Raw genomic sequence first — 23086 nt, 5'->3', positions numbered from 1 at the left:
GTGAGGTGCAGGTGTAATTGTGTGAGGAGTGGGTGTAATTGTGAGGTGCCCGTGTAATTGTGTGAGGTGTGGGTGTAATTGTGTTAGGTGTAATTGTGTGGTGTGGGTGTAATTGCATGAGGTGCAGGTGTAATTGTGTGAGGAGTGGGTGTGAGAGTAGTGTGAGGTGCCCGTGTGAGAGTAATTGTGAGTAGCAGGTGTAATTTTGTGAGGTGTGAGTGTAATTGTGTGAGAAGTGGGTGTGAGAGTAATTGTGCAGGCGTGAGTATAATTGAGGTGCAGGTGTGTGAGGTGCAGGTGTGAGAATTGAGTGGCTGTGAGTGTGAGGTGCAGGTGTAATTGTGTGAGGTGCGGGTGTAATTGTGTGAGGAGTGGGTATAATTGTGTGAGGTGTGGGTGTGAGATTCTGTGAGGTGCAGGTGTGAGAGGTGCGGGTGTGAGAGTAATTGTGTGAGGTGTGAGTGTGTGTGAGGTGTGGGAGTGAGTATAATTGTGTGAGGTACAGATGTGAGAGTAATTGTGTGAGGTGTGGGGTAATTGTGTGAGGTGCGGTTGTAATTGTGAGGTGCGTAATTGTGTGAGGTGTGGGTGTAATCGTGTGAGGAGCGGCTGTGAGTAATTGGTGTGAGGTGTGGGTGTGAGTAATTGTGAGGTGTGGGTGTGAGGCAGGTATGAGTTATTGCTTGAGGAGTGGGTGTAATTGTGTGAGGAGCAGGCGTGAGTGAGAGCAATTGTGTGAGGTGCGGATGTGAGTGTGAGGAGTGGGTGTTAGAGCAGTTGTGTGAGGTGCGGGTGTAATTGAGGGTGCGAGAGCAGTTATGTGGTGTGAGGTGTGGGTGTGAGAGTAATTGAAGTGTGGGTATGAGTAATTGTGTGAGGAGCGGGTGTAATTGTGAGGTGCAGGTGTAATTGTGTGAGGTGGGGATGTTAGTAATTGTATGAGGAGCAGGTGTGAGAGAGCAATTGTGTGAGGAGCGGGTGTGATTGCAGCAGGGATAGAGCTTCACTTCTGTTCTCCCTGCTGGATGCTTCTTCACTGAGGGCATGCGTGTGCGCTCTGGCCTGGGGCCGTGTGACCAGGGCTGGGCACGTGTGGCTGCCCTGACAGTGAGGGCCACCCTCTCCTGGTGTCTGGTGGGCAGGTGCGCGGTGGGGCCGGCCCTGCACGGTGTGCTCCTGGCGGTGAGCCGGGCTGTGCAGGAGGTGAGGTCCCTCCTGTGAGGTTTTGGGTCCAGTGGGGAGGCGCTGGCAGGCAGCGGGCAGGGCTGAGCCCCTCCTGTGCCTCTTGCTCTGCTGGTTGTAAGGTTTGACAGGAAGTGGAGTTTTTAACAGGGAAAGCACCTCAAGAGATCAGAACAGTAGCAGAAGACCTGTTAGATCATAAAGGAATGTGACTTTTGCAACTCCTGCTTCACTGCAAGCAAACCCTAGCATTCCTATGTAATCACAATTTTTATTCTGTGTATTTAAGCTATTTAAGTTATTATTATGTAAATAATGATCTTTTTAACTCATGAGATGCCTGTGCAAGTCACTGTGTTTCTTATGAAGGGAAAAGTGGATGCAGAAATGGTCCCAGGCTGTCAGCTGGTGCTGAAGAAGTTTGGAATCACCAAGACCACATTCCCCATAGGAAACAGTCTGAAAATACTCTTTGGAAGAGAAAGAATGTTGCCTGCAGACCTTTTCATGAGATTGAGGGAGGATGGGCAGAACCTCAGGGAGAAGCAGGGAGGCTTGTAGGAGGACGTGCTCCCAGGAGGGGGCCAGGCTCCCACAGGGGCGCAGATAGGCGTGGCCCAGCCCTGCAGCCCCAGCCTTGGTGGTGGAATTCCCCAGGAAACAGCAGAAAGCGGCTTGGGGTGGAGATGTGCCCTGGGCAGTGGGCGGAGTTGGGGCGTGGCCTGAAGCTAGGCAGTTTTCCTGAGCTCTTCTGGCTCCTCTGGTGATGAAGAGCCCAGCAGCCATGGCCCAGGCGCCTGGCCTCTGCAAGTCAGTTTTGTCTGAGTCTCTTCAGCACATTCTTTGCACTGGTGTGCCCTCAAATATTTAAATACACACCTGTACCCATTTAAGAGCTCCCATTCTTAATTCAGATAACTCCAGGTGCATTGGTGTGGTCTACTATGTATTCAAATAGTCTAACCAATTCTAAATAAGTAAGTTGGCTAATTTGTTTCTAGTCATTAAGCAGATTACACAGTTTAAAGACAGAATTTATTCCACTCAGCTCAGTGTTTTTAGCAAGACTCAGCTGTCAGTGCCATCAAAAAAGGCCTTGCTGACGGTCGTCCGGGTGGCAGCCCACATCCGCCCGTCCCACAGCCCTCCTCCGGCCTCCTCCTGGCAGCCTGCTCCTCCTGTCTTGCTCTCTGGAGGGTGTAGAGTTGCACCTGGTTGTTCATACGGGAAGTCCCTTTCGTAGGTCAGCTCCCTGAGCACAGGGTATCAGTAGCTGCCATCCTATTCCTCCCCTGGAGAAGGAAGTGACCAGGGTGAGTTTTGCTCAGCTGAAGGTGCGGATGAAGATGGGTGCTTTCTGCTGAGAGGCGGCCCCATCCATGGGTTCCTTCTCTCCAGGCGGTGGAGAGAGCCCCAGACATCACCAGCATTTGTTCTTAGAGTGCTTGTTGCCGCATCTCGGCTGCCTGTGAACTCACTTTTGATGCCGTACGCCACAGCCCGCTGCCTTCCTCTGCCTCTCCCCACTGGGGACAGGCTGTCTGAGTGGCCAGTGATGGCCCTGACAGAGGACAGACCGGGCTGGAGCCATCTAAGAAGGCGGGGCCAGGTGGAGATCGTCCGCCAGGAAAACAGCCAGAGGCTCTGCCCGTCCCAGCCCTGAGCACTGTGGTCCCGCAGAGGAGGATGTGGGCATCGGGTGTTTGCTTGCTTGTTGAGCATTCTGTTTGTTTCTGTTTAATTTCAGCTTGACCCTAGGGAAGAGGCACATCTTTTGAGGTGGGGCTGAGGTTTCAAGGGAAAGATCATCATGTGTGTGGCTTCTCAGCTGCAGCATGCCTGGGGCAGTGCCCTAGGCAAACCAAACCATCTGTCTTTGCCTTCTCTCCAGGAAAACGCAGCACAGTTCCCTCGATCAGAGTTCTCCACCCCAGAGCGGAGTGTCGGCCTCCTATAACCACCCGGTCCTGGGAATGTACGACGCCAAAGATGACTTCCCTCTTAGGAAAACAGGTCAGTGCCCCAGGCGTGCCGTGGGCCAGGAGGCCTCCTGTACACACACCTTCCACACCTCAAGCCATGCAGGGCCTGCCACTCTCTTCCGCTCCGAGAAGGAATCACCTGCAGAGTTTTAAATATTCGTCCCTTTCATTAGAGCAGAATTTTGAAAAGGTATCCCTAAGCATTTCCTTATGATTGATACCTAAAGAAATGAACCTCACGCATGCACACCACTGTTGAAGACTCAAACTGACTTTGAAAGCACACTCAGTTTTCTTTCCTCTGAGTGGCGTTAGACTTTGCTGCACTGAGGGGCATCCCCACAGTGGTCACAGGGTCAAGCGCTTCCTGCTGGTGGGCCACTTGCCATCTGAGGGCAGGTAAGCCTGTGGCCTTCAGGGATGGCTCTGAGCAGTGCCCAGGCAGCGGGGTTTTTGGGGTCGTCAGAGTGGGAGGGAAATCTTTATGAGAAAGAAATTCACTGAGTCCTGCAGGGGCCGTCACATTGGGCCCAGAGTTATGTGCGACAGTTCTATCCTAAGCCAGAGGGAGAAGGGCATTTAGGCACAGGCAGGTGCCCAGGAGAGGCATCTGCAGCAGTGTCTTAACAAGTCAGGACACTCTTAGACTTTCTCAGGGTCTATGGAGCAAGCAGGCAGTGGCTTTAGATAATGATTAGGGTGGCTGTGGGCATTGCGCTAGGGTGGCAAGAAGGGCAGAGGCCGGGGAGTGCTGCCATCCAGAGGCTCTGCACAGGGAAATACTGAGGGCAGGCAGTGCCTCGTCCCAGATGTGGATGGTGGACCCACAAACGGCAAGGCAGTGTGGGAAATCCCAGGGCACCCTCCCTGGGGGTCGGCTCTTGGAGATGAGATCTTAGGGGCACCACTTTTTCTTGCTAAACAAATTCTGTGTTATCCAAAGATTTTGGCCAGTTCTGGGCAGAATCAGTGAACGCAATCGCTCACACAAGGGCTTCTTCACTGGAGTGATGAGGCATTGTGAGGGGTTGCTGGGGGCTGTAGCAGGCAAGCCACGTCCCTGGAGAGGTGGGTCATATGAGGCCAGCTGTGACCCTAGAGCAGGCCGTATCGTGGCAGCCATGGCCCAGGTGCAGTGGGCTCTATCAGGCCAGCTGTGACTACAGGAGTGAGCTGTATCAGGTCAGCCACTCCCAAACGGAATGGGCAGTATTGGGCCAGCCATGTTCCCGGTGAAGTGGGCTGTATTGGGGGTATTCAGACCGTGGTGTCCCTGGAGCAGTGGGCCATATCGGGCAGGCCATATCCCAGGTGGAGTGGGCCACATCGGGCCGGTTACGTCCTGGCTGGAGTGAGCTATATTGGGCCAGCCGTGTCCCTGGAGAAGTAGGCTGTAACAGGCCGGCCATGACCTTAGAGTGGGCTGAATTGGGATGGTGGAGACCCTGCTGGAGTGGACCGTATAGGATGGCCATGTCCGTGGAGGAGAGGACTGGAACAGGCCTGCTCTGACCCCAGAGGAGTGTGCTGTATTGGGACGGTAGAGACCCTGCTAGAGAGGGCCATATCAGGGTGGCTCGGTCCTCTTCAAGTCAGAGGCACAAGAATCCTGCAAACATAGGCGGGTTTCCATTTGGGCCGTAAACCTTTACTGGGAAAAGTGAACCTAGAGCTGCTGCTGCTTTGAGCTTCAGGGGCGTGAGCCTGCGGTTCTCACTGTTGCTTCTACTGAGAATGGTCCTGGATTTCGGCTGGAGAGCACCCTAGAGCTCCACAGAAACAGGCGGTTTAGAGATCAGTATTTTTTCCAGAAAGATGTGCCCAGTAATACCCAAGAGAGACCCTGTGGGCTGATCTTATAAATCGCCCTCCAGGTTCCCTTTCTGGGGATTGATGCTATTGTTAATCAAATTCCATCCACCAAACCAAAGTCCACAGTGAGTGATAGACCCTGTGCTGGGAGAGAAACCCAGGGAACCCTGCCCGGGAAACTGGAGCGATGGCAAGGGGGCAGCTGGGAGGCTGGGGTGTTGCCATCAGGCCGGTGGGTTGGATCTGTGCTCACTGCTGTAACCGCTTTGTGCGCCCTGAAACCAATGTCTTCCATGCTCCTGGCCTCCATTTCCTCATCCGTACGATGGGTCTGCCCACACCCACGTCCTCACGGCTGTGGTATGCACCCAGCCCCAGAATCTCAGCTTGTCGTGGGAGTAATGGCTATGGCACTCAGACTGCAGAGCCACAGACCCGGGAGGTTGGCCACCAAGCTGAACAAGTCGGCTTCACATGGGGACATGCCTTCCCACCAAGGGCCCCAGGAAAGGACAGCACACCCCACCATCCCATCGGGTCCCAGAGCAGTTCCCCAGTAGCTCCACACCCCAACTCCTAAGGGAACAGCAGGGATAGGGAGCCCTATGAGCTGTTTGCACTGGCTCCTTCCCCATCCCGAAAACAACAGCAGCACTACCTGGGGATCAAAGAAACAGCCTGGCATGAATAATTCGCAGCAAGGAAGGCTGTCAGCACGGGTGACATGACACTGTCGAGTCCCTGACCTGCTGTTGGCCATCAGAGTCTTCTGTGCATAGGCAGGGCCCTGATCTCTCCAGCTTCTGTGCCGTTGGCTTGTGCTGCCTTGTGTTCCTCTGGGGACGATCAGAAGCAGAGTCTGACACCTGCTTTGCTGCTAACCTTGTGATGACACCCCTTCCAGCTCCCGCTTTCTTGAGAATGGAAGAGAGAATTCTCTTTTCACACTTCGGGAAATGTTTAGAATACATAGTGCTCCAGAAGAACTTAATTAAGATTTGATTATTGCATTCTCAGTTTTTTAAAAAGACATCACTACCACATTAATAATGTTAATAATGTAAAGATTCCAGAGAAAATGTTTAAACCACGTCAGAGAATAGTGTATAGTTATACACCCTGTGTCACCCTTGACACATCTGTCTACTTTCAAACACTTGATGTCACTCATTCTAAGTAATTTACATCTGTGCTTTTCTGCAATAGTTGGTAATATGAAACACATCATTAAATTTTAGTATGAAGTTCCTTGAATGAATCAAAATGATCATCTTTAATCATTGTGATGTACTCTTCAATAATTACATGATTTTTTTTTTTTTGAGATGGAGTCTAGCTCTGTCACCCAGGCTGGAGTGCAATGGCATGATCTTGGCTTCACCACAACCTCCTCCTCCCGGCTTCAAGCAATTTTCCTGCCTCAGCCTCCTGAGTAGCTGGGATTACAGGTGTGCACCACTATGCCCAGCTAATTTTTGTAGTTTTAATAGAGACGGGGCTTTACCATGTAGGTCAGGCTGGTGTCAAACTCCTGACCTTGTGATCTGCCCGCCTCAGCCTCCCAAAGTGCTGGGATTACAGGTGTGAGCCACCGCGCCTGGCCTGATGACAGGATTTTGACCTGACATTACTTACACTGACTCCCAAAGTGCTGAGATTACAGGTGTGAGCCACCCTGCCCAGCCTGATGACAGGATTTTGACCTGACATTACTCACACTGACCTGGCATACAGTTTGCCCAATTCTCCATTTCTAAGGGACAATTGTCTGAACATGTGAAAAACTTTGCCACTCTCTTGCTAATTTTATCATCACTCATGCAGTTTTTACATGTCCTTTGCTGGCTCTGTGGGTGACAGGTCAAACCTGTACCAGCTCAAATGTCTTACTTCCCTGGTGAAGGCAACACAGTGGCCCCGGCTCTGAGCTTGGGCATATCCAGGGCATTCCCGTCGCCTGTGCCTGTGGGCAGGTGCAGGTGCCTGAGTTCCTGCCCAGCTCCTTCACTCACCGCCTTGGGATTTGGGGGACTCTTGAACCTCTCTGTGCCTCAGTTTCATCATCTGTAAAATATACCTATGAAATGCCTCTCTCCTGGGGCTGTCATGAGATGTGAATGAATTAATATTTGCCAAGTCCTTCGAGTAGGACCCAATCGAGGTGGCTTCTGCTGTGTGCTGTTAGGGTATTCTTGATTTATTTTCTCCATCCAATGACTGGTAACTGCCGGACCCCGAACCCCGCACCTCCCTCCCTCCATGCCCACAGTTCAGGTAGGAACAAGCAGGAGCCACTCAGCTCCACTTAGGGAAGGACCACATGGATGGGAACACCAACGCTTATAGCCAAAAATCTGTCCAGAAGGGCCCATCTTGCTCTGTTGGCTTTTCAGGACCCATCTCCTCGCTGCTAGCTTGCCTTTACCTGAGTGCCACCTCTCTGGAGCTCAAAACTAGACAGACCCTTTACCCAGGGCCCCAGGTCCAGCTCTGATTTCCTGCCAGAGGCCCCACCCCTTTCCTGAGAGATTGACAGCAGGGCTGTCTCCACTTCAGGGGCCTCCACCTCCCACCGAGTTCGGCCCAGGGTGAGGTGGTGCCTGGTCCCTTCGCATGTCTGTGCAGCCTCAAGGGTCACCCTGACTTTGGGTTTCTGCAGCCTCGTGAAGCTGCCAAATGTATATTTGTAAATATAGTCATGAGAGACGAGACTGTGGATCGCTGTCACGGATGATGGCGTTGGATCTTTCCTGCACCGTGTGGGTGTGAGATGGCTTCACCACAAACTGCATTTCAGCAGAGCCTTCGCATCCACGTTCACACTGAGGAATGGAGGCTTTTCCGCTTTCAAAAGCAGGCAGCATTTTGCCATTTTGATGATGCTTAGGGATCTTACTTTTCTTCAGTAGCGTCTCCTTCGTGATTGTCTTAAAGATACTAGTAGCCGTGTATTTTTTATAATGACTCTTAAATTTTCCCCTCACGTGACTTCTCATAGATGAAATGAGGCCAAAACAACTAACTGCTGTCCAGCCAGCACCGTTCTTCCCATTTGCCACCAACGTCCTGCACCTCAGCCCTGAAAACTGTGCATGGAACTCCTGTCCCGCACCCTGGCGTGTCCTTGAGCAACATGGTGCTGTCAGCAGACACTCCACAGCGCGTATCCGGGCCCCGCTGCTGGCCTGGGCTGTGCCACTGGCATGGATTGTTCTGACTCTTTTAAGGAAGTGAAATCCCAGAGCTGATGTTCAGTGAGAAGTTAGTACCTCAGCCTTGTTCCAGAAGTCTCTAGCCTGCCTGGTAGGGCTTGGTCCCTGCAGTTGGATGGGAATTGGGAGGGGGCTGGACTGATCCTGGGGGCCAGTTCTGACGGCACCTGTGTGGATCATGCATCTGGGCCATTCAGCCAAAGATTCCGGGCTCCCCCGGACCTGCCTCCAGGGTCAGAGCCTTGACCAGTGCTCACCTAGCTCTGCCCTCCTCACCCGGGGCCCCCCGACACCAGTTGCTCAGGGTCACGGCTGCCCATGGAAACGTCCGTCCATTGCTTTGAAGTGCAGATAGGGTGGGTTTTCCTCCATTTTGGGGGGAAGCTGTCCCACTTGGTGAGGAAGAGCACAGGACCTGTGGCCAGGCTGGCCCTCACTACGCCACGTCCTGGGCAGCCAGGACGACCTCCCATTGTGTTCGCCAGTCTAAGGTGGGGCCATGATTTGTCCGCTTCATGCCTTAATTCTCTTTCATCAGTCAAGCCCCACAGCTTGTCAGTAAGCTCCTGGGCTTCTCCCTGTGTTCTGAGTGAACTGCATAAAGGCACAAGTAGTTTGTTCTTATCTGCGTGTAGAGTAGGCTGAGGGTACTGTGATGTAGGGCCAGATAGTGTCTTCTGCCCTGACATCCGTCCATGAGTTTCCATTGATGCCATCTCTTCCTCTAATGCAGTTTGCAGAAACTGCTGGAGAGAAGAGGGGTGGACCACACAGAAATGGTCAGTGCCCACATTTGCTACTGCTGAATGTAAAGGTGTGTTACGTAGGTCAGGAGCTGCAAGGTGGCACCGCTCAGGAGTGGTCGGTGGAATCTGTTGTTCCTTGTGCTGCCTTTGAGCAGATCAGAAGAGGTTCACATCTGTAGTGCCCTCCAGAGCCAGCTCAGCCCAGCTTCCGGCTCCCAGATAGGCAGCCCCCCCACCACCGGATTCAGGGGTTCCCGTGCTAGGCTGGGACCTCCATGAATTTTGCATTCTTAAAAAGTGAGGATGAGTGTGTTCAGGAGGTTCTTAAAAAGGCTTTTCCAAAAAAAATTTAGAGGAGTGTTAGAGGATGGTTAAATATTAGGCAATTTCTGTCTCGGGAATGGGCCACCTGGTCCTCTGTGCCCATCCTTCCAGCTTTGACACGTGTCAAATCCCAACTCCTTCTAATGTGGAAAATACCCCAGGAGCTCTTAAACTGTTTTCAAATACACATTTTTTTCCACTGTTCAGTGGTAAAACTACACTGAGATTGATGGAGGTGAAATGTTTCCATGGAGAGGATTGAGTAGGAAAGAATGTGTAGGAAAACACACCACCTGCACCGTATTTAAAAGAACCATAGAAGTGATGCGTGCTTATAACAAATTAAAACAAAGTCAGCACAGCCTGAACCCTACTTCCCAGAGATGGCTACTGTTACTAGTTTGAAATGTATCTGTTCAGATCTTTTTCTCTGCCCATTTGTGGGGGTGTGTAGCTGTATATCTGTGTCTGTGTGTGTATCTGGGTCTGTGTATGTGTGTGTCTGTGTTTCTGTGTGTGTCTGTTTCTGTGTGTGTGTCTGCGTATCTGTGCATATCTGCGTTTCTGGGTATCTGTCTTTCCGTGTGTGTCTGTATTTCTGTGTATCTGTGTTTCTGGTGTGTTTGTGTGTAACTGTGTCTGTGTTTCTGTGTCTGCATTTCCATATGTGTATCTGTTTGTTTCTGTGTCTCTTTCTGTCTATATCTGTGTGCATATCTGCGTTTCTGTGTATCTGTCTTTACATGTGTGTCTGTGTGTTTCTGTGGTGTCTGTGTGTGTGTTGACGTTTCGGTGTATATCTGCTTCTGTGTGTCTGTGTGTATGAGTTGCTTGTTAACAAAAATACCTGTTTTGCATTTTATCCTCCACATTTTTAAATTAATATTATATTGTGGCCTTTATTTGATTTCAACATATAAAGCTGAACACCTTTCTCTGTAGTCGTCTAAGACACAGATGTCAGTTGTCACTGTTTTCTAGTTATTTTGCCAGCAACTTTGAGCACCTTTTCTCGCTTGTGCTAGTATTTCTGTACAAAAGGTTCCTGAAAATGGAGCTGCTGGTTCAGAGAGCACATATATTCTAAAACACTGAGCAAATGGTACCCCCTCACAGCAGCCTGAGAGGCCATTGTCCCCAGCCACCCCCCCCCCCAGAGTGGGACAGTGTTGCAGTTCATTCTAGCAGATTTGGCTGCTGATGAGGATGGCGAGCCTGTTGGTGTTTGAGTGAGCGGTGCTGTCACTGTCAGTCAAGGGGGGGCGTGCTTCCCTTCCCCCCAGTACCACGTGAGCAGGATGCAAAGGGTCCAGGGTGGCTGGTGCCCCGGAGCTGGGCGGCGGGGCCACCCCAACCAGGGCCCGTCTTCTGAGCCACCCTATGCCCAGCATCTGGAGCCATGCAGGGTGCGCGGGGCGGCTCCATCAGTGCGGAATGGGTGCTGTTGAGTGGCAGCCCGTTCATCTGTTCTTGTCTTGGGCATTGTCTTTTCTTGTTCCTTTGTAGGTATTGTTTATATGTTGCTTTCCATCCTGTTTCTTCCTGTGTTACAGAAGTTAGATTCCAGTCCATCGTTTGTCTTTTTATTTTATTTATTTATTTAGAGACAGACCCTCACTCTGTCACCCAGGCTGGACATCCTCCACCTCCTGGGTTCAGGTGATTCTCCTGCCTCAGTCTCCCGAGTAGCTGAGACTATAGCTGCCGCCACTACACCCGGCTAATTTTTATATTTTAGTAGAGACGGGGTTTCATCATGTTGGTCAGGCTGGTCTCGAACTCCTGACCTCAGGTGATCCACCAGCCTCGGCCTCCCAAAGTACTGGGGTTGCAGGCGTGAGCCATTGCGTCCAGCCAGAATTATCTTTTTATTTTTACCGAAGTAAATAAACGCACATTCATCATGGACCCCACGATGTTCATGACAGGAAAGCAGCCGTCCCTGCCTCCGCCTGCGCCATTACAGCGTATGTCACGCTCACAGCAGAACCGCAGAGTGCACCCTGGCTGCATCTTTCTGGTAGAAATTTTTCCGGAAGTTGATCATTTTCTTATTTGCCTAGGGTCGCACCTGCCTGTTATTAAATCAGGCCCACAGTTCAGCAGACCTAGGAGACTCTCCACCAAACAGCCAGGCACCGCAAGCCGCCTGGTGGTTCCGGCCGCACTTCCCGGTGTGTCTGGACGGTCTGCTCTCCTGGCCTGGCCCCCGCCTCCTTCCCGGGGCTCCACGGCCTCTGTAGCCTCGCTCTACAGCCTCCTTTGTGCTTGCTTTCCTTCACCATTGTGGTCATGCCTGTCTTCCATCGGCTCTTGAAGAAATCGTGCATGGAACATGAGTTTCTGGGAGTCCTCCTTTGCGGGTAAAGGAGGACTCTTTATTCTGTTGTACTCTTGGCTGATAAGTTGATTGTGGACAGAAGTTATTACCTGCAGGGTTTTCAGGCCATCGTCTTGCCCTCAAAGTGGCTGTCGCCGAGTCCAAAACTTCTCAAGGCCGTGCCTTTGTCCCCAGAGCTCTGGGGCAGTTTGGGATCCTGCAGGTGGGGGCTTCTCGGCCTCCGTGTCCAGCTCCTCTTCGGCGGAGGGTAGGTCTGGAGTTTGCTGGTGATTTTCTCCACCCTGCTGATTCTCTCCTCTCCTGGCGTTTACCGTATTTGTTGTAGGACCTTTTCGCTCCCATTTTTCATCACTCCCCCTTCTGACAATTCTCCACTTTTTCTCCAGTCCCTTCCTGCAGCACTTTAGTTTTGTCCTCTTGGCTTTATCCTCTTTATTTTTTCCTTTGCTGTCACTTTAGGATTTCAGGGAAGGGCAGCGGGAAGCAGGTGCCTCCTTCTCTCTCCAGCTCCGCCCGCGTGCCTCGTTCCCAAGGCAATGTTCTGCGCATTCTCTGCTGCCAAATCAGCGGGTTCTTTTCTCGCTGGCTCCTGGACATTGCATCAGGCCAGCACAGAAATCACCCTCCACACTCATGCCAGGTGCACACATGTCCCCTCTAAACCCGGCTGCTAAACGGTTAAAGCATTTGGCTCCGAGAGCCACCTCACCTGCAGCTGACTCTCAGGCCCACAGTTTAAGTTGGGAAGAGCGAACCTGTGTCCCAGTCAGAACTGCTTCTGGCAGAAGGATGGAGGCAGCTGCTAGGCATTGTTCTGAATTTTAAGCTTGTGATTGGAGTGTTGTATCTGCCTTAATTAGTAATTTACTTGATTGGCTTCAGGAGAAGTGATCCCACCTGCCCCGTGTTCCCTGCGGAGCACACGCTGCATTTGGAAGTGCAGTTGGCGTCCTTCCTGCCCTCACCTGTGCTTGGTGGGATCGACTCTCCCACAAGGCCTCCGGCCTGATGCTTCAGTTCTGTCACTGGCCCTGCAGCCCTGTTGGGTGGAATCTGATTCCTGCAGTTCCTCTGCCTGGCAACGTTGTGTCTGGAATGCGCTGAAGGCCTGCAAGGGCGGTGAGGGGCTGCTGCAGCGGGCCGGTGCACGTGCGGCCTCGGCCCCCACCTTGCCAGGTGCTGGCTTACCTGCATCCTCCGCTTTGGTTGCCTTTGGGAGAATGACCGGAGTTACAGACATTGTGCAAGCTTTAAGACACATGCATTGGAATGGCTGAAACTGTAGGTCACTATGTCTTCTCTTAAGTCAATCTAGGAGACTCCTGGACTGGAAGGAATGAGGGAGGGCAGGAAGCAGGAAGGCTGGCCACCCTGAAAGCAGCAGTGAGACGGGCCTCATGGTGTGCAGCTCCCTCGGCTGCCTTCCAGACCTCGGCGCTGCTCAGTCCTCCCCAGGAAGGCCGCTGCATGTGCCCTGGGCGGTCTCCGGCATCCCCCTTCTCTCCAGGCCACGTGCTGCTGCTCAGCCCCTCCCCTAGCCCTGCATCTGAAACTGCTTATCTATAGGTTCCTCAGGGAAGTCAAAGTGCTGAATAGCCCACGGGGCAGGGACGAGTGGAGGGCCCCAGCCTCAAGCCATGCTGTCCCCAGCACTGCTGGAATGGTGTCCTGGAGCCTCCTGGTCAGGCGCAGCCACCCTGCAAGCAGAGCCAACCCGGGACACACAGTCAGCTAGAATCAGGGAGGCCAGGCAGGTGTGCAGGCTGGGAGGCAGAGGGTACGCAGGTGAGGGGACAGAAGGATTCCAGGTGGTGGAAAGGCAGCTGTGAGGAAGACAGGGCAGTGGCACTGTGATGGGGTCGGTGGGGCTGTCGGGGGTCAGGTCAGCCTTGGGAGGGGTGTGGAGCAGAGGTCTGTGGGAGGGGAGGGGAGGGGCGAGGCAGCTGCTGTGGGACTCTCCGCACAAGGAGTCTGGGGTCCCCAGCGGGGCTGTGGAGGATCTGCCCGACTGATGACCTGGTGGTGCCGTGATGAACCCCTCAGGGGCTGGGGGAGGCCGTGCACCAGGCCAGCACAGCCAGTCCTCGGCGGCCTGGAGTGACCGTGTCACGCTCGCCTCCCGATGCTCTGTGTCGAGGGCAGCCACCAAGGAAGGCCTTTCACACAGACCAGGGACCCTGTGCTCTTCTGTGGGCACACACAGCCCCTGCCTCAGAAGTGGCTCCTGCCCACCATCAGCAGCTCCTGTCCCAGGCCTGGCAGATCCCTGCAGAGCCCACGTGGGTTTCTGTGGAGATAGGGTGGTGGGAGAAGAGGTATTTTCTTGCCTGGTCGTCAGATGGGTTTTCTGGCTTGGCTTTGTTTTGTTTTGTTTGTTAAATAATGGCTAGAAACCTAATGTGGAAATAGAAGTAGACTGCTTTCCTCGGTCGGTTGTGTGAGGTACAGAAATGTGTCCTGGTCTATAGCCTGTGGAGAGGCCGGCTTGTGGCTGAATCCATCATCTGTCATCATCTGGGTGCCCTGGGCCACAGCACAGAGGCCTGGCTCCCTGCAGAGCGGGCTGAGGCAGCTTCTCACAGCGCATCTTTGGTTTCTCCGGGAAGCCTGATTCGGGAGCTTGCTTCTCCCACGTCTTCCCAAGACCTGCAGAACACCCATCCCTGACTCAAAGCCCAAAGTGGAGACAGCCTGGGGCTGCCTGCATGTCCCAAAGAGTGAAGTCACACGGGGTCTGGTCCCCATTACCCAGCCCATGTCAGTCCTGCTTCCAGGAGAAAGTCCATCTCATTTCTTGCTCTGGAAGCAGTGAACTTACTGCCCCAGAAAGACTAAGGAAAGCAGAAGTGCTGCGTCTTTACAAAAGAGGTAGAATCTCACCGATTTGCAAATCTACAAGTGGTAGAATCTTGAAAATAGCCAAGCGAAAGCTCAGACCTCAAAGGCTCCTGTGACAGCCGTCTCCGCAGGGGTATTCTTGCCGCTGTTCTGGACTCTGAAAGCCGGTAGCCTCTCCCAGGCAGCTTTGGGGATTTCTCTGCCTCTGCTTGCTGCCCATTAGATCCCTGCTGCTTCCCAAGGCAGGCCCCACCCCAGAGGTTTGGGTTCCAGATGCAGATGAGTTGGGGACTATGGTGGGCTGGAAGGTGCAGATTGCCACACGGCTCTGTCCACACAGGCAGAGCTGTCCACGGAAACCAAACCATCCCCAGTACCTGCCCCCTGTGGCCAGGTCAAAGGCGTAGCTGGCGCAGGTGTTGGGATGGGCTCTGCGGAGCCTCACCAGGTGGGGGTGGGACAGCAGCCCCGCGCTCTGGAGGCCTCACTGACTGATATAGCCGGAGCGATGCACAGGTGAGCAAGAGAGCGTGCAGCTTAGACGTCAGCCTCACATCCCTGGGCCAAGGCCCTCATCCCTGTTTGTCAGGCTTTCTCTGATGTTACAGCAGCACAGCTATAAAGTTAGGGGCAAATTGTCTAGAAGAGCATTCGTTACGAGACATCGCCATTGACTTCACACCTCACCAGCCTCCTGCCACACCCAGTAAATCAGGTGGTCAGTCATGTTCCCATCTGCTGGTAAAGGCAGTAGTGGCAGGATTCTGTGAAGACACCACCAGCGCTTGTATACTGCTGTGGCCGCAGAAATGCACCCAAAGCACCAGAGCCATTGTACTGGTTCTGTGGGACTGAGGAGCAGAGGTGGGGTCCCCTGCATCCGGTGTTCCCTTTGCTCTCCACTGCAGCAGCACGGCAGCATTGAGTGACTGTATTTACCAGTGTGCGTATGCTTGAGCACCCCCAGGGTCACTTGGAGCCCAGTGGTGTCTGCCTGGCTGTAATGACATCTCCTTTTCGTGCAGCTTCTGAACCGAATCTGAAATTACGGTCCAGGCTAAAGCAGAAAGTGGCCGAAAGACGGAGCAGCCCCCTGTTACGCAGGAAAGACGGGCCAGTGGTCACTGCTCTAAAAAAGCGTCCGTTGGATGTCACAGGTATGTCAGCCGAGCAGGTACACCGCCCCGCTGCCCTCTCCGCCAGGCCTTAACTGCCAGAGGCGGTTTCTCTCTGGAGCCTCTGAAAACCCATGTGTCTTCCTGACGCTGTCAACCCCCAGTGTGCTTCTGTTCCTGTGGCGCTGGAAGTGCCAGGCCCAGGGGACCAGGCTTGGTGACTCCTGCGTGTCTAGGCCAGGCCCTGCCCCCAGCGTCAGTGACTCAGAGCTGGTTCAAGTGGGACGCAGGTGCATGAGGGTGCCCGGCTTGGCGCTGCAGGAGATGCATTCAGGAGCTTAAGTGGAGGCTTCTCTGAAGGCGGGTCCTTGTAGTGGTGAATCTCACGTCCCGCCCTGTCCTCTGCTGCCCCTGACCAGGGTCTGAACCAGCATTTTCACATCTTCCCACGCCAGAGCACCCATCAACCCGGCAGAGGGAAAAACAGCAGGCAGTGAGGTTGCTCCAGCTTGGCCCTAGCGACGGGTCTCGGTTGGCCCCATCTAGTTGTGGACACGCGGAAGGACAAGACTGGGCAGAGCCCCATCCTGAGGGTGCACCCACCCCTCTTGAGTGCACACCCCCCCATCCAGAGGACCAGCCACCACAAGGGCATACCCCCTCGCTCCACTGCTCCTGAAATCATTGCACCAGGATAAAGGGGCTGCCTGGGGATGGCCTGGAAAGAGGGGAGGCGGTGGATATGTTTGCACAACAGAGACAGTGGATTTGAAGGCCAAGGCTCAGGGTGGCTGGTCTGTGAAAGACGTGGTTCCACTGGGCAAGCTGCTGACCTGGGGAAGGCTGGGGGGCTCCTGGTGCTGTGCCCTGTGTGTGTGAGCGTTGGCATTGTACACAGACTCTGCTTTGGCAGTGAGATGAGAGAAGCCCTGGCCCTAAACAACAGGGCCCTGCCCGTGCCTGGTGCCCCACCCTCCTCTACTTCAGGGGGTCTTAGCCCCAGGCTAAAGGTCTGGTTGTGGGTACTTGTGGATTTGCATTAGAAAGTGTCTGACACCTCCATGCCCAGGGGGATCTCCGTATTTGTCGTTTCTCATGTCGCTTCTTTCCTCTGGCCATGGTAGTACAGACCTTGTATGTTTCGCCAAGTCTAACTGACAGGAGGGACTCAGTTCGAATGAGGAGTCACATGAGTTACAAACTTTTGAACACCATTGCAGCCTCATTTCCTGAGAGCAGTGTCTCGCTTGGTCGGCTCTAATGGACATGTGAACCTTGGCGGTGTTTTTTTGAAGTGTGCAGTGGGTGAGACGGAGCCGTCAGCAACCTTCTTCTGAGTGTTAAAGCCAGTGTTCCCGGTGTCAGCCAGTGACTGCCGAGTGCTGTTTGTGAGTCAGCGCTGGGCCGGACACAAAAATAGTGCAACAGAGTCCTTGCCTGGAAGGAGCTTGTGATCTAATTTGAGCACACCGCAGATCACACGCTAGGCCGCCCAGGAATCACACGTGACAGGGCCTGGTCAGTGCTGAGCCGTGTCATAGAGCCCGTGAGGCCGTCCAGGAGTCACGCGCGACAGGGCCTGCTGGTCAGTGCTGAGCCGTGGCATAGAGCCCGTGCTGAGGGACCGAGGGGCTGAGAGATCAGTACAAGCCCCTCTGAGCCAGCACAGCTCTGCCAAAGGTGGCATTTGTGCTGGGACTTGGCGGATGAGTGGCGCAGGGGCAGAGAGGCAGAGGGTTGTGTGTCTCCTGACCCACACAGGCACAGCACCAGGGAGCTGCCGCAATGGGGAGGCTGCTCTGAGTGGAGCCAATTTCCAGAAGGCAGGGATTAGGGGTTCTAGGCGGGGCGGCCTGGACGGAGCAGTGGAGGCAGTCACAGTTCTTGGCAGAAAAGAAAGCCAGGTCGGTATTTTGCTTCTTCTCAGTCACTGATTAAATTGGTGTCTACATAGAGCACAGAGAAGAAAATGCGTGCCCATACGTGCACTGTCCGGAAGGACTCTTGCCCCTTCTGCATGCTCCCCTGCAGCCCGCGCCCTGCGCCTCTTCCCCCCTCCGCAGCCTGCGCTCTGGGCCTCTTCCGCCCCTCAAAGCCTGCGCTGTTTCTCCCCCCACCCCCGCAGCCCGCGCTCTGCGCCGCCTCACGCAGCTGAGCTCTCAGCCTCTTCCTGCGCCATCGTGCCTCCTTCTCCACTCGATGTCAGCCACACACATTTTGTGGCACCTCTAATGGTGTTCCCATTTTGCTGATCTAAATAATACTATGAAGACTGTGCATTTATACTAATTTTGTTAGACCTATTCCTGGAAGTAGAATGCAAAATAATAATAACCTCAATGAGTTAAAAGTGGGTAGAAAGTTAGATGTGTAATTTTTACTGCCCCAAAAAGTTGTCTTGGCCCCCTAGGCACATGCGTGATGGTGTTTTTCCGATGGCACAGCTAGGAGGAGCCCATTTCAAGGAAGATTTGCTGGATCTTGGTGTGTAGCTGGAGACAGGCTGACAGCAGAGAGCAGGGGTCTAGGGCGGCCATGCTACCCACACGTGCGGCCGAGGTGGGAGCGCCGGGGGCCTGGACAAGGCGGGTCCTGCTTTCTTGAGTGAAATGCAAACACCAGCTTAGCACAGGCGGCGTTCTCAGAATGCCCACTCACCGTGCAGATAAACATGGCCTTGGCAGCCAGAGAAGCCGATCTCTGGATTTAGTGTCTGGTGGAAGTGAGGTGAGAGGGACAGAGAGAGAAAGAGGAGGGGACAGGGCGGGACCCAGTCCTGTGTTGGTGATCCGTGCCCGGGACAGGGAGCTAACCCCTCACTCATTTGAGCTGCAGGAGCCATGAGAAGCAGCTGGAGTAGGGCTTCTGGGTGGACACAGTGGCTTGCCCCTGGGAGGTTTAGACTGCCCAGCTGTTGAGGCCAACATGTACCCAAGATGGTCCTGGGGGGCGGCGTGGGTGACAGAGGAGGCGAGCCTTCGCCGTCCAGCTGGGTTAACTCAGGTGTGCAGACGCCCTTCACAGCTCCCTCAAGTCACATGGCCTGGACGAGTGAGGTTGCTGCTTTGTGCCTCGGTCTCCTCTTCTGTGCAACGCGGTCATGATGGCACCTTTCTCGTGCAGTGAGTGAGGGATGGATGAGCTAATACAGGCAGAGTCTGGAATCAGGTCTGCCAGGCTGGGGGAGCTGTGGGTGGCTTTTCCTGTTCCCCCGCCCTCCTCATCCTGCTCACTGCAGCTTGGGCTGTATTTGTCCAGTCGTCACCTCCAGCCTGTGTGAGTACCACGTCAGACAGCACGAGTGGGCACCTGCACCTTCATGGGCTTCAGGGACCTGGGCAGCCAGCAGACCGTGGAGGAGGCTATGCTTGGGGCAGCTCCAGTGAGCGGCTGCTTGGGGAAAACACCCCTAAACCTCCCCTTCAGTGTCCCCACGTGCCCCTTCCTTCTGACCTGCACATGCTGGGCAAGTCTGGGGTGGGGGTGAGGTTCTGAGCCCCCCAAGTCATGGCCGAACAGTAGACTCCTAGAGTTTTTGAGGCAAATAGGTCATGTTGTGTTTTCTTTGGAAAGCCTTAACCAGATGATGCCATTGTTAAAAATGCCGTTAAACTAAACATATGAGAAGCCAGATGAGTCCTTGTGTGACTATTGAGAGCTGCAGTGGCCTCCCACAGTGGGTGTGTATGCCCGAAATAGCAGCAGGCTCCTTCAGAGTTGAAGGGACCTTTGGATTGGACGTGGCTGCTTTTGGAAGTCACATTCAGTCGGAGCGGAATCTGGTCTCATTAACCAGGGTCAAGCCACCCGTATGGATAAGGGTCCTCTAAGACTGTCCGAGCGTGCGTTTCCAGTAGCACTGATGGATCCCAGGAGACACCAGCTCTGTTTTCCCCTGATGCTTGCTACGGTGCAGGGAGATGAGAGGGTTCGACTCAGCAGTCACGCGGTAGGCTGCTTTATTCTGAACTGAGCTTTTGGTAGTGGCACAGGAAAGTTGACCTTTTGCTTTTCCAGATCACTCAGCTTCTGCATTTCCTGGTCTTCTGTGGTTAGGTTATTAATAAATGTTTAAGGATTTATCTTTTTGGTGTTTAAAACTATCTTGAAAATCAAACAAGGTATAAAACTGATCAATGTGCACGTCCTAGAAGAAGCGAAGTCAGCGGCAAAACTGAAGCATCAGAAGTCGGCATCATCCTCCCATTTTTGAAACTGTGGCCGTGTTCTTTGTTGTTGGGACTTCTGCCTGCCGCGAGCTAACGAGCAGATGCGTGGAAGGCACCGGGCACTGGGACCGCAGGTCAGCCTGGCCCGCCCTCCATTCGGGTGGCACTCACCGGGGTCTTTCTGCCTCCGCAGACTCTGCCTGCAGCAGCGCCCCCGGCTCCGGGCCCAGCTCACCCAACAGCTCCGGGAACGTCAGCACCGAGAACGGGATCGCACCTGCCGTCCCCAGCATCCCGGCGGAGGTCGGTACAAAGCGTTTGTCCCGCGTCCTGCAGCGCGAGTCGGGTTCGGGGGGCAATGTGCTTAAAATGACCCCTCCACACCTGCCCTTCACTCTGCACCTTCCCGTCTGGGGTGGGAGAAAGTGACCTGTGCACACTCTCCAGAGAAGGACGAAGTTGGAGGTTACCTCCTGCCTCCCCTTCAGCACAGACGCCTCCATTATTACGGACATGCTAGTTCCCGCCACACTGGGGACAGCCTGAGCCTGATCCTGTCTCCTGGCCTCTTCCAGAACAGAGTTCGCTAGACAGTGTCACAGCATGAACCCACCATGCATGGCAGGCGCTCTAGGCGGACAGGACCCCTGCTGCCCAGCTTGATGTGGTCTCCAGCGCCTTGCAGGTGGCTGAGAAGCCATGGGCACGTGGGTATAGTTGCTAAGTGAGACTTAACATTTTTGTTTTGTATTGAGAAATACACAACACAATGTCGGCCAGCAAACCATGTGTCAGCCGACTGGAGCGTCACCTGTGGTCAGCAGGGCAGGGCTGGCCAGAGCCACAGAACGGAGGCTTCCCAGCCTTCATGGGCGCCAGGCATCTCAGACCACAGGGCTTGGCACCCCGGTCTCCTTCTTTCATCAGACCCCAAGTAGTGCCACAGTCTGGGAAGGATGTTGCTAAGCTAGAGTGGAGTCAAGGGCGCTCTGGAGTCCCTGTGTGGGAAAGACGTCAGAGGCCCAGGAGCAAGGTACGAGTGGCACCCTGGCTGGCGGGGTCGCGCCTTGACCATACCCAGAGCCGTTCCAGGGCAGCAGGTCCCAGGACCTCACACCGTGTTCCTTGAGCTCCTTGGCGCCTCCTGCCTTTATCCCACACACGTCTCAGGCACCTTGTGCCAGGCCCAGGGACAGAGCCAGGCAGGCAGCAAGGACCCACCCCCACCCTCCACACTGTGCCCCACAGAGGAGGAGAGGCCACCCCTAGGGCACAGGGAAGAAGAGAGAGACAGTCCCACAGGCTGAGGGGTGCCCTGGGCCTGAGTGGGCCTGACCATAGGGCGGGCGTGGGAGGAGAACGCTTTGGCAGTGAGTTTTCTAATACATTGAGCGGGAATTCCTGCCTGTTTCATGGGGCAGAGTTCTACTGAGTGGGAGGTTCTTTGTGAATTCTCTCCAATTTACAAGAAGGCTATAATTTATTAAATATAGTTATTGACTTTCCTTCTTAAATATTTAGAAATGAATCCTGCCCTTCCAAAGCACTGGCAAATCTTAGCTGGGCTACAGAGGCATGAGTGTTTAGCATTTTCAGTTCAAATTTCAAGACCGTTTATGTATAAACATTTTTAGAAACTAGGGTTACTGCTAGGAATGAATTCTGCACTGCCGCCTCGAGGCTGCTTAAGCCCCATTTTCTGTCGTTCTTTTCCTTCGTACATCGATTTCTTTTATTACCTGTCTTCAGCCTGCTAACGCCAGCACTTACGTAGCTGATCAGGAGTTTGAACAGTCCTCCTCTGTGTGGCTGTGGTCATAGCTGAGGTCTGCCAGCAATAAGCCTTAGAATGCAGCCTAGAAATTACTTCTGTCCTGCGAGGTTCACACGGCTGCCTCTTGTTGACTGTGGTCCTAGATACACCTTTGCATTAAAGGGCACTTATGGACATGGCAGTTAATGTTGGAACAGTGCCGTGTTGGGGTGGCTCTGCCTCGTTCCAGCTCTGTGTTAATTTTTACAACTCCTGTGACACATAAATGCAGCCACTGGAAATTAATAGAACGTGTGGAAGGAGTTACGGGAAACTGAAGGGGTGCCACGGTTCCTGCTCCGTGTCAGATGTCCAGGTGCCCTTTATGGGTGTCGGTATCACTAGAGTTGGACCGGTCTCTGAGAACGCCCATACTTTTTTGGCCAGGGGCTGGTTCTCCATTCTCATGTGATACAGAGGCTGGTGAGCCTGCCCATCGGAGCGGGCATCTCAAGTGGATGGGGGCGTGGGGGAGCAGAGGCCTCCCAGCCTTACTCTCAGCACTGCCTTTTCTGTTCACTCCGGGCCCCCTGGAAAGACTGCCGTACCTTGAAGGTCCCCCAGCATCCAGGGAAGCCCAGCATGCCCTGCACCTCCTCCTTTACCAGGGAGGAGGCAGGGCTCTGAGAGTGAGGGGGCGTTGTCGAGGTGCTTAAGGGGACAGCTCCTCTGTGGCCGCCGCTGCTATGATTTACACGTGTGCCTCCATGCTTCGCATCAGGCCTGCGGACCTGGCCTCTGAGCACAAGTGGAGCTCCGGGTGGCCCCAGCCCCTGAACGCCTCCCACAAGGCTGGCCCCGAGACAGCAGGTGCCAGGACGCCTTGTGATTTCTCGAGTGGATCCATCGGCATCTCACGGAACACATTCTCAGAAGGCGACTTCATTTCCAGAAGTGGCTTTAAAAACCTTGCTTACAAAGGAAATCAAAACTTTGCAAACATGAGAATGTCTCCTTATTTTGTTCCCATTGTGCTTTTCTGGAAATCACAAGCATTTTCTCTACAGCATAACTTACTGATAATTCTTTAACCTTTGACCAAAAAAAAAATGTGTCTAGGAAAAATGTTTTCACCAGCCCTTTCGTCATTAGTGATACAATGTAACGTGAGCAAATCTAAAGGGAGATGCAGGGTTTTCTCTGTGGCGAGGTGCGCCGAGTTTGCCCCTAAGCGAGAAGGCTGGGTTTTCTGTTCTGTGGAAACAGCCTGAGCGTAAGTGTTTGTCAGGAGAAGCGTTTCTTCCTGTCCCCGTGGACCACTGGTGTGTCTTTTGGGAAACGTCTCTCCAGATCCTTGCCCACTTTTCTGTGGGGCAATTCGGGTTTTGCTGGTGAGTCGCTGCAGCTCCTGTGTGTTTTGGATACCGCTCCCTCGTCAGATGAAGCGCTTGCACACGTTTCTCCCTTTCCACAGGTTGTCTCTTCACTCTGGTGATTATTTTCCTTTACTGTGCAAAAGCTTTTTAGTTTAGCAGAGTCCCAGTTGTCTGTCTTCATTTTTGTTGCCTGCACTTTTGAGGTCTTAGCCATAAATCTTTTTTTTTTTTTTTTT

General features: G+C 53.6%; 1 protein-coding gene across 5 annotated transcripts in view; it reads left to right on the top strand.

Moving 5' to 3' along the window:
* Positions 1 to 23086, top strand: part of HDAC4 (histone deacetylase 4) — a 185344-nt gene that overhangs the window by 74427 nt on the left and 87831 nt on the right. For all 5 annotated transcript variants that reach the window (XM_017537830.2, XM_017537827.2, XM_017537829.2 and 2 more), the window contains 3 exons: positions 3074 to 3195; positions 15463 to 15594; positions 19915 to 20024. In XM_017537830.2, coding sequence (XP_017393319.1) covers positions 3074 to 3195; positions 15463 to 15594; positions 19915 to 20024 — 364 coding nt within the window. The remainder of the gene's footprint in view (positions 1 to 3073; positions 3196 to 15462; positions 15595 to 19914; positions 20025 to 23086) is intronic.

This window comes from Cebus imitator, unplaced genomic scaffold, assembly GCF_001604975.1.
Source record: "Cebus imitator isolate Cc_AM_T3 unplaced genomic scaffold, Cebus_imitator-1.0 Scaffold106, whole genome shotgun sequence".
Taxonomy (NCBI): Eukaryota; Metazoa; Chordata; class Mammalia; order Primates; family Cebidae; genus Cebus; species Cebus imitator.
This window is presented reverse-complemented; position numbering and strand designations above follow the sequence as displayed.